At 43.3% G+C, this 11,357-nt stretch overlaps 1 protein-coding gene across 1 annotated transcript; it reads left to right on the forward strand.

Annotated features, from left to right (window-relative positions):
• Positions 1-1,713: 1,713 nt before the first annotated feature.
• LOC105032493 (EID1-like F-box protein 3) lies at positions 1,714-3,019 on the forward strand. Its single transcript, XM_010906947.4, has one exon. The coding sequence runs from the start codon at positions 1,729-1,731 to the stop codon at positions 2,710-2,712; it is 984 nt and encodes a 327-aa protein (XP_010905249.4). The 5' UTR covers positions 1,714-1,728; the 3' UTR covers positions 2,713-3,019.
• Positions 3,020-11,357: the final 8,338 nt, after the last annotated feature.

Below are 11,357 nucleotides of genomic sequence, written 5' to 3' on the forward strand. Positions count from 1 at the left end.
GTCAATCCATGGTTGCACGTGCCTGAGTCCAAAAAGAAGGCTCAATTAACCCTTTGAAGAGCAAAACAAAGTGGGTGAGCAACAGGGGTGGAAGAAGAAGTGATGCCATCCCATGAGACAGAGAAAATAAACCGGGCTTATTAAGTCTTCCAACTGCATCAACTATTTTGCTCATCCATGTAGGAACCATGTCATACCCATGGAACCATAAAGAGCTGGACTAGACTGAACTCAAGAGGATTTCTACTCAAATTTGATCAGATTTAGATTAAATGATAGAGATCTCATATCCATAATTCAAACTATTTGCTTACATAGTGAAAATCATTGGATTTGAAAATGTCTAAACTATGCATCAAATGATTTAAAAATAAATAATCTAAATAATATAAAATTATCAACCTTCTAATCATACGTTTTTTTTTAAAATAACTAGTTTAGAAATGATAGATCACATTCTATGACTTATATTATTGATATAAATTTTTATTATTTAATATAGATCTGGTTGGATTTGAACGGCTATTTATCCGAATACAACTAGTTTAACTATTAAATTCTTAAAGCTCGTGATATGAACAGTAAAAATTTGTATTTTTTTAAAGCAAAAAGCAAAACAATTTAAAGTCTTAAAAAACACATCCATTAAAGCATGAAGAGTTAAGTAACATCTCCAACGGTGGGAACATCTCCCACTTATATGTGTACGGCCAGGATGTACCCACGTTGCAGGACCTGATCACACCAACCTCATCGGACCCCTGAGGTCCCGTTTGAATGGCACGTGTACAGCACCGAACCAGAAGGGAACATGTATGACCCCGTAGATATTTTGGGCCTGCCAAAGAGATATTTGGGAATCTCGGTCCGGAAAGTACACGTGTCGGAAGTAGGAGCGTCTCGGGGGAGCCTGACGTGCGTGGTCCGGGTGATGGAACGCCGGAGAAAGCAAGGCAATGCGATCGGGACACGCGTCTTGCATCGAGCTGAATGGGACACGTGGTAGCTGCGGAAGAGATCCGAGAGGAGAAGCTTGTCGCCGACTGGGCCGCTGACACGTGTCTAACATTTACTCTGCGATTAGGACACAAGCTTCTTCCCCCGCTCACTTTGTCCTTTTCCTTCTCCCAACCGGGTTCGGGTTTAGTTTTCTCCGATTAACCGGATCCGGCTCGAAAATTTGCATCCCCAAAATAAATAGCTGGGAAAGGCCATTTCACAATTCATATCGACTGCAAATCATCAAGATTTGTTTTGAAGGAAATGATCAGCATATCACCAAGAAAACCAGTAGAAAGTATGGTTCGAAAGTGATCCTATTCATGGAGGGAATCGCGTTTCCCAGGTTATATCCGAGAGAGAGATTTATTATACGGGCCGCGTTTCTCTCCAAAATAAGTTGCACACAAAAGAGTTATATCGAGAGGTTTTTCTTGACAATTCGTACATTCTTTTATAGATTTTCATGCCATATCTAATTGTTAAGTACATGTTATTTATTTATTTATCTATTATTTATATGTTTTATTCCATAAATATTGGTATGGTCCCAACTATAAAAGTCCAACCGGATTCAAAGCTCTTGGATCCGGTTTAGGGGTAGGAAGCATTTGTGACTCGCTCACCGGAAACCGTGCCATTCCGACACCTGTTTTGAAAAAAAAAAATCGAATGAAATCCAAGAATGAAACCAATCCGCGGAGCACCGGACACGGAGCCGCGCGCTTTATGTATCGCAGGTCTGCCGACCAAACCGACCGCAGACCCACCTCGATCCGACTCCAACAACTCCAGGCCATGATCGACCACACCCGAAACCCCGACTCCACGTGCGGCGACCCCAGCTGCAGCACAGCCGCCGGTGCCGGCGGCAGCGGCGGCGGCAATGCGGTGGGGGCGGTGATCCCCCGAGGCGGCTCCCGAGGCGGCGGAGGAGACGAGAACACCGGCCTCCAGGACGAGCGGGTGCTAATGCTGGTGTTCCGGTCCCTGAACTGGGACCCCCACCTGTTGTGCATCGCCGCCTGCGTCTCCCGCCGCCTCCGCGCTGTCGCCAACCGCGTCCTCTGGCGAGAGCTCTGCATCTCCCGCGCCCCACGCATGGTCTCCGCCCTCACTGCCGGCGGAGGCGGAGGCGCCGCCACCCGGATCGGCGGCGGATGGCACACCCTCGCGAAGCTCCTCTTCTTCTGCTGTGGCTGCGCGGCCCCCACCCGCTTCTTCCCCCTCCCGGAGCGCCGCCCCCCGATCCCCGGTCACTTCGCCCCCGTCTCCCGCTTCTCCAAGACCTCTGGCCGCTCCTTCCTCCCCCGCCGCTGCTGGGGCGATCTCCTCTACGTCTCCGACCCCTGCGAGCACCCCGCCGCTTCCCCGTCCGACGCGGTCGACCTCGGCGCATACCGCGGGGTCTTTCGTGGGTTCATGCGCTCGAGGACCCGGGCCTGTCTCATCGGCCGGCAGGTGGAGCTGGAGTCCCGTGTGCGCTGCCCCTACTGCGGCGCCCGGGTCTGGAGCATGACCACCGCCGGGCTCGTCCCCCGCAGCGCCTCCCGCCGAGTCGGCTCCCACGAGGGCGACCTCGAGTACTTCGTCTGCGTCAACGGCCACCTCCACGGCTTCTGCTGGCTCGCCCATTTATCCTCCACTGACGACGACGACGACGACGATCATGACGACCGCGACGACGACGACGACGGTCATGTTGCGTGTTGAGACAGGAACAGGGATTAGAGAGATAGATAGAGGTAGGTTTAGGTGTTGATGCCTCTGGTTGTTTGTTTGCTAGGAGGAATAGTAGGTAGCTTGGCGATGTGGGACTATTTTTCTTTTTCCTATTGTTCTTTTCCTTCTTCTTTGCCTGCTCTGCCTTCTCTTTCCCTTTTTTTGTTGGTCCTATGCTTCACTTCATCCATCCCCTGCTTCTCTTCTTCTGATTTCAAGATAAAAGGAGCGTCCTGTAGGCTCTGTGACATCGCTTAATGTACTATTTTGTACTGTATTTTAGTTTTGAGTTTGTCTAGTATGTTGACACCGTGACTGTTGGCATTTATCGCGCTTTTTTTTGGGACTTGGGAGGAACAGGGGATGGTCTGTTCCCTCAGTTTCGGATTTGGAATTTTCGATGGGGGTGTGTTGTGCTGCCGCCGCGTGGATTGATGTGATGGTTATGTTACGATGTGATTATTAGGAAATGAATCTTAGATTGAATCCGATTCCAGACTTTGATACTGTGGATCATGGAACTACGCTCTCACGTTGCTGTAGTCCGACAGCAAACACCCGACAATGAAACATCTATCCCTCCACGGAATAATTTTTTTGGACACTCTGGGCAAAGAAGGCGACATAGCTTGCTTACTCAACTTACATTTCATTGCATAGAGGTTCCCTCGTCGATGCTTAAAAGGTATTACTGCCAGAGGTTTGACATGTGTATTTTTTGATGATTCTATGAAATGATTAGTATCAGAGCCTAGAAGTTGAGGGAGACAAGGATTAGGAGATAATTTTTAGAAGTTATGTACGTTCCTCAGTCTAACTCCATGTCGTATAGTCATTTTTGGGACTGGTTATTGGCCTTCTTAATTAGCATAAACCGTTGTATTTCAAAGATAGCAATCCAAGAAAATAGATGAATTAGAATTTTTAAAATTTAAAATCTAACTTTAAAATAGTTTATACCTAAAATAATTTAAATTGGGTAAATGAAGTGATAAACAGAATCATAAACACAATAATTTTATAGTAGTTCGGTATTAAATTCAGTATGTACGTCCACTCCTCAAGTAAATCTATTTAAAGATTTCAATTATAATATTTTTAAGATTATAGTTTGATTATTTTTTTTAATTCACAATCCAATCCAGTTGGTTTTCACTTACTCATCAATCAAAATCTTACAAACGATTGTATTCTTCCAGACTCATAATTGATTCTGATTGAATTTTTCGGAGATACCAATTAAAATCAAACATCTAATTTTTTTGGTTTGGACCAACCCCTAGTTTCTATATTTTAGAAACTTATTACAAACAAACAATAAAAGAATACAAAAAATAGAGTTAAGAACAATAATTTTTTTTTTTAATTTGAAGAAGTAGAGGTAGTTGAGCTTTCAATGCTTGAATTTCTTTTTTGAATGCTTGAGAGATTGAGATAGCTTTGAAAGCTTTTTCTTAACGATAGCTGGCTGAAATTTAATAACACTTCCACTCTTTTAATCTAATTGAATATAAAAAAGACTAAATTTATGACACTTTTAAATTCCTTTCTATTTCTTCTTTTTTGGTTCCTCACACTATTATCTCCAAATATTTACTCAATGAATTTTTCTCCATTTAAAAGTCTTCAACAAATTTAAAAACTTAGTTTCCTCCATGAATCCTTCATATTTATTGGCTCAAAAAAGTTTTCATTTAATACTCTAGCCATTGGAAATAAGAAAATAGCTATTGGGATGAGATTTGTCATGTTTTGAAAATTTTAAAAAATTAGTCATTATTTTATAAGAATTCACTAAGTTGGCTCGTTCAAACTCTAAGTTAGCTTACTTTCAGCTCTGGATTGGCTAAGTAAAATATTGAGATAGCTCAGTAGCAGATATCAAAAATCTAATATTCTATTTTTTTTTATCTATTTGAGACTAGATCGGCTCAAATCCCGTCTTAGTCACCTCACTTGAATGTTAGGTCAGCTTAAAATAATTATTGATTTTTAAGACTTTCTATGTTCATCTTCTTCTGAGACTAAGTCGACCTCCTCTTTATCGAGTTGGCTTTCTCGCTGGGCGTGCTTGCATCCTAAAGCATTATGAGCTATATTGGTATTAGCCCAGACCAACCTCACCCTCTCTTTCTGCGTGCACTACTTCATCAGCAGGTAGGGAATTCCTAAACTCTAAACTTAGTCAGCTATGTTGATTACTAGGTCGGCTCAGAAAATTATTTCGAGTTATCAAAATTTCTATCTTTCATATCTATTTGAAAGAATAATATCCTACAAGCCAATTGCATATGGGATGCGATAGGGTGTATTTTGTAATTTATCTTTCAAACTCATATAATTGACATTTATTATAAATAAAATAGATATTTTTGATTCATTATATACTGCATCTTATTAATTTTAAGATTATAATGAACCTCATAGGTCTGGACAATAGTTTTAGGACCGTGATGAGATCATGCCAGTGAGACCTAAATCCTTGATAGCTCTGATTTAAAACATTCCTAGTCATTGGTACATTGAGTCAGGAATCAATGATACCGATAAGACTGGCATGTCTTATATATGCTCAGAAATGAGGGTGGTTGATCTCACAACCACTTATGTGGTGATACTAATACAAGAATATGGGTGCTCATTAGAAAATGAGTTCACTGAATTGACCTACGAGAGAATATCAGATGGAGTCTTATTTACATATCAACTGATGATTTTTTAATGAGAGTTGTGTAAGTGATCCTTAGACCTGAGATCACCATGGTACCTTGTGTACATGGATCCATGTTTTGGTTCACTATCTAGCTTAGTTTTTTGATCCTTGTGTGGGATGTTCTGAATATGGTGAAGTATGCATGAAGGTTGTGAGTGATCAATAAAGGATCAGTCACTCTTAATAAGGAGAGTGAACATCCTATGTGATCTCATAGGACGATGATTCTGGAAGTCTTTGGCTAAAGCAGGATGATAATTAAAAAATTTTTTTTAATGTATCATCAACTAAATCATCACCTTTAGATCGAGATACATAAAGATAAGTGATTGTGTTTGATATATTTTCATGCCCACAGCTCATCTGAGATATTGTTTGACTGAAAGATTGAATTACACAAAAATTTATCACTGAAGGGTATTTTAGTAATTTTTTTATCAAAATTTTAAATTTTTTGGATAGTCATGATACGTTTTTAGATGTCAATCTTGAGTTGTGGATTCATCAAAATTAAAAGAGTTTAATTCTGAAGTCAATTTGGAAGAGTCCAAGTTAATTGAGACTCTTTGGGTGACCTAATCTCATCGGATTAGGATTACGTCGAAAGTCTTGATCCACTATTGGCTAGATTTGGAATCCAATGGGTCACACACTTTGAGATTTGACTTTGATCTGATCTAATTAGAGTTTAATATAAATTCTATGGGTTAATTTGATATGCTAGCACATTGTATTAATCCAAGTTCTCAAATTGGTTTAGATCAAAGTGTTTGAGCTAACATAGACCAGTTGGCTTTGACCTAATGAGATTATATCAATTTGGATTAGATCCTTATCCAACTTGAAAGAGTTTCAAGTGGAGAAGGAATCTTCTATGCCCACTAAAACCCATGACAAAAATAAATGCCACCCCCTTTATTTTAGGCATGTGAAAGGAAGAGTCCTTCTTAATGAGGACTCTTAAATTTCTACGCATTACCTTAAATTCTTGATCAGAATTTCTATGTTTTGACACTAAAATTCATTGATTTTTTTATGAAACATAGAAGACTAAGAGTCCTTCTGCTCCAAGTAATTGGATCACCAAAAAATTCACTCAGTAAATTTATTTGGCATGTGGGAATTTGGAGCGCCAAAGGTTGGTGCCCCTTCATCCCATGTGACGTCCCTTGGTCTCCTATTTATAGGGGATGCTCCACATAGCTTCTTGTAGTGATTTTTAGCTAAAACCAAGAGGAGGGACATGGTAAACCTAAGAAAAATTTGAAAAAATTTTGAGAAAAAAAAAGAATTTTGAGTGGCAAAAGTTGCTACAATGGTGGTGAGATTTTCAGCAAGTGTTGCTTGAGTGCCCTAGGATTTAGTTTTTCTATATGTTGGAGCCAAAAATTAAATTCTGAGTTATATGATATCTGAAGAGTGTCTTCTTAGTATCATTCTGGTGGTGAGATCGAAAGCAACTGGACTTTAGTGCGATTGTGATGCAAGTTCGAAGCCGGCAGCGTTCTTGAGAAGATAAGGCTGCGGCAGCGCACCAGTTGGAAAGGACTTTGGCCAATTTTTGTGTGAATCACTATTGGAGGACTTCTACTTTGAGGTCTTGTGGAGAACACCAATATGCCACTTTTTCATATTGATTGAAGTATAATTTTCTATCTCTTTGCATGCTTGAATTTACTTTGATCATGATCGGCAAAGTGATTCTACAATTTTGGGTTCGGCTCGATAGTTTTATTTGATAAAGCTATTGATTTGCTTGTTTTAAATTTTTTAAAAATTACTTTTTACTGTGTGACTGAAATCCAATAGTGATGTTGGGTATAAAATAACCCCAGCCAAAGTTCATAAAAGGCCGACCCTTCCAGGACTCTTCCGGCTTTCGACCTTGTGTGGTGTCTTTCTGAACTTCCCCGACCGTCCGAGCTTCCATAATACCATCCAGACTTCTCCGATAATTTGCTCCTCCATTCATCTATCGGACTGCTCCAAATGCTTTCTGAGCTTCACTATCAGTCGATTTTCTACAGTGATCGACTATTCTCCGAATCTCTTCCAAACTTCTTCCAGCCATGAACAACTTTACTCCGAACTTCTTTCGAACTTTGTCAATATTCGAGCTTCTCCAACAGCAGGACTTCTACAGTAACCAGACTCCATTCAAATTTCTACGACGATCGACCACCTTTCGAATTTCATCTGAGCTCCTACAAGAGCCGGATCCCAGCCAAACTTCTATAGCGGATGGATTTCAGATGAATTTCTACAACGGACGGGCTCCACCAGTCGAATTTCTATTCCGAACTTCTTTCAGACTTCGTCAATGATCAAGCTTCTCTAGCAGCGGGACTTCTACAATAAGAAGTCTCCATCCTAGCTTTCATGACAACTAGTCTTCGTCCGAGCTTCTACAATAAGCGAACCTCATCCAGACTCCTACAAGAGCCGGACCCCATCCAAACTTCTACAACAGAATTGAATCCCGAACTCATCCAACGTTCGACCTTCCAAAGTGTCCCCAAGACTCCTCCAGCGGACGAACCTCTACAGCGCCATCCAAATTCCACTGTCGGTCGACCTTCTGCTGGATTCCCCATGAAACCAGACCTCTCCGACGGACAGTCCTCAGACGAGCTTCTACATCAGGCAAATTTCAGACAGACTCCTCTAGCAATCGGATTTTTACCGAACTTCTCCAATAAAAAGTCTCTGTCCCAGCTTCTACAGCAGATGACTTCCACCTGCAGCATCAGCGCCCAAGGCTCCCGACAACAATGGACTCGTCAGCAACCTCGAAAACATCCGAGCTTCTCTTAGATTGCAGAGACAGAGAGCCATTCTGCTCCATCGGACGTCCCAGTCGAGCTTCAGCCATCAGGCCCGAACTCTCTGGTAAGTCACGATAATGGCCACTATCCCACTCCACTCTCTGTAACAGATTCCATGTGGCTCCATCACTCTCTGGCAAGTCACAACAACGGACACCACTTCACTCTCCATAACAAACTCCACGTGGCTCTGAACGGCTCACTGACGCCACTACTCTCCGTAACAAACTCCGCGTGGCCCCGAACGGCCCACTACCAGGCAGTTACAGATGTCGCTGTCAATTAGTTACGCTCTCCGTCTATAAAAAGGGACCCCCAGATACGTTCTTCTCTAAGCTCAAAAACTCTATCCCGAAACTCTACTAAAATTCCATTCGAGTGCTCCATTTCTGTTGAGGCAGAGTACTGACTTGAGCGTCGGAGGGTCTTGCCGGAGTACCCCCAACTCTGATTTAGACTTCCTTTGCAGGTCCTGACGGCGAATGTGATCCCCTCGACTCCAGCTTCTCCAGCGTCGGCAGAATTTTACACCAACAGAATTGTCGCTAGAGGAAGGAGCTGTGTCTTCGCAAGACCCTTGTTCTTAAAGGAGTACTTAATGGGACTGTCTCCAGTCATCTTCTTCAACATCTTCTTCTTCTTCTCCTGCCAGATCTCCACCTGATGCCTCTCTGAAAGGCATCCACCAGGCGATCCACGACCTCTGCGAGACCCGCAAGCTCCGGCCTCATCTCCAGTTTTTCAGGCTCCTCCTCCTCCGACAACGGCAGTCGGCATGGAGCAGTTCGACTTGCTGGTTCAGTAGGTCAGAGGCCTCACTGAAGCAGTGCAGGCCATGCAGCAGCAGCAGTAGCAACAGTCGCAGGTATCTGTGCGGCTGGAAAGAGCATCGTCGGAGTTCCAGAATTCGGCGATCGGGTGGGCCACTTGGGCTAGTCGCCCTGTCTTCCCCGAAAAGAAGAAGCAGAAGGCAAAGAGCCCTCCATCCGATCACGATTCCACCCCTAGAGGGTCCCTACCTCCGTTCTGCCAGGAGACCCTCGAGACTCGCAGTCGAGAAGATCTCCAGGATCAAAGGTTCCAAGAGATGAACCGATGGATCGAGGAGCTCATCAGACGGGGTTGGCTCGACAGATTCATCCGACGTCGACCTGAAGGTAAGAAGGATCAGTCGAGGGCCCTACCACAGCCAGAACCACCAAGGAGGAAGGAACAGTCTGAAGATCGGCCTCCAACCGGGATCGTCAACACCATCTCTGGAGGACCCCGACGGGGAGCAACCAGTGGATCGGCCGTACTGCCCAAGCGGCAGAGGACTGAAGAATCTATAACCTTTACTGAAGAAGATGCCCGAGAGATTCAATTCTCCTATAACAATGCGGTTGTAGTTTCTTTAAATATTGCTGACTATAATGTACGCCGCATTCTTATTGATAGTGGAAGCTCGATCGATATTCTGTTTTACGATGCATTCTCGAAAATATCCATTTTGGATGGCCGATTAGGATCGATAAACTCTCCGTTAGTAGGGTTCACTGGCGATGCTGTGCCAGTGGAAGGGGTAATAACTTTAACCGTAGTTGCAGGCCGGTACCCAAATCAATCAAGAGCGCAAGTAGATTTTTTGGTAGTAAGGGCGTCGTCTGCCTACAATGCAATACTCGACCGATATGGCCTCAACGCCCTCTGAGCTATGGTATCAACTTACCACTTGAAGCTGAAATTTTCTACTAGCCAAGGAATCGGAGAGGTCAGAGGAGATCAAGCTCTGGCAAGACACTGCTACAACATAGCCCTACAAAGAAATGGTCAGTCCGACCCCTATCCAATTGATGGATTGGACACCCGCGATGACCTTGCTGAAGAACGGGGTGAGCCAATTGAAGATCTTATCTCAGTTCTTTTGAACGATGGGAATGAGGAGCATGTGGTGAAGATTGGCTCTAACCTAGGAGAAGAGGTACGGACACAGCTCATCAATTTCCTACAAAAGAATGCAGAAATTTTTGCTTGGGTTCCGACGGACATGCCAGGGATTGATGCGGGAGTCATGGAGCACCGTCTGGCTGTTGATCCCAAACATCGATTGATAAAGAAAAAAATCCGAAGTCATGCACCGAAAAGGCAAATGGCAATAGCTGAGGTAGTTGATAAACTCCTGAAAGATGGTTCATCAGAGAAATCAACAACCCAAACTGGGTCTCTAATGTGGTTCTCGTCAAGAAGGCGAATGGCAAGTGGAGGATGTGTATAGACTTCAAAAAGCTAAACAAAGCCTACCCAAAGGACAGTTATCCTCTGCCTAGAATTGATCAATTAGTGGATGCAACCTCAGGCCACGAGCTTCTTACTTTCATGGATGTATTTTTCGGCTACAATCAAATCAAGATGGCATCGGAGGACGAAGAAAAAACTACTTTTATTACTAACTGTGGTCTTTATTGTTACAGGGTCATGTCTTTTGGCCTCAAAAATACAGAGGCGACCTATCAACGGCTGGTGAACAAGATCTTCAAAGAGCAGATCGACCGTAACATGGAGGTCTATGTGGACGATATGCTTGTAAAAGCAAATCCACAAAGAACCACATCGCGACCTTGAGGAGACCTTTAGCGCCCTCCGAAAATATAAGATGAAGCTGAATCCGGTCAAGTGCACTTTTGGAGTAACCTCAGAAAAATTTTTGGGCTTCATAGTATCGGAGCGCGGGATCGAAGCAAATCTGGAAAAGATTCGTGCCATCTAAGAAATGACTGCCCCGAAGTCAATAAAGGAAGTTCAGCATCTTACTGGGAGAGTAGTAGCTCTGAATCGCTTCATCTCAAGGTCGGTCGAACGATGCTTGCCTTTCTTTCAGACCCTCAAGCAGTCGAAGAACTTCTGTTGGACCACTGAATGCCAGCAAGCATTCGAAAAATTAAAGAGCTACCTCAGCTCACCTCATCTATTGGCAAAGCTCGAATCTAGAGAGGAGTTATTTTTGTACCTGGCGGTCTCTCCTGTGGCTCTCACAGCAGTTCTGGTTAAAGAAGAAGTAAAAATTCAACGGCCGATCTACTACATTAGCCGAGTATTGAGAGACATCGAAACCAGGTATA

The sequence above is a fragment of the Elaeis guineensis genome, chromosome 7 (assembly GCF_000442705.2).
Source record: "Elaeis guineensis isolate ETL-2024a chromosome 7, EG11, whole genome shotgun sequence".
Lineage (NCBI taxonomy): Eukaryota > Viridiplantae > Streptophyta > Magnoliopsida > Arecales > Arecaceae > Elaeis > Elaeis guineensis.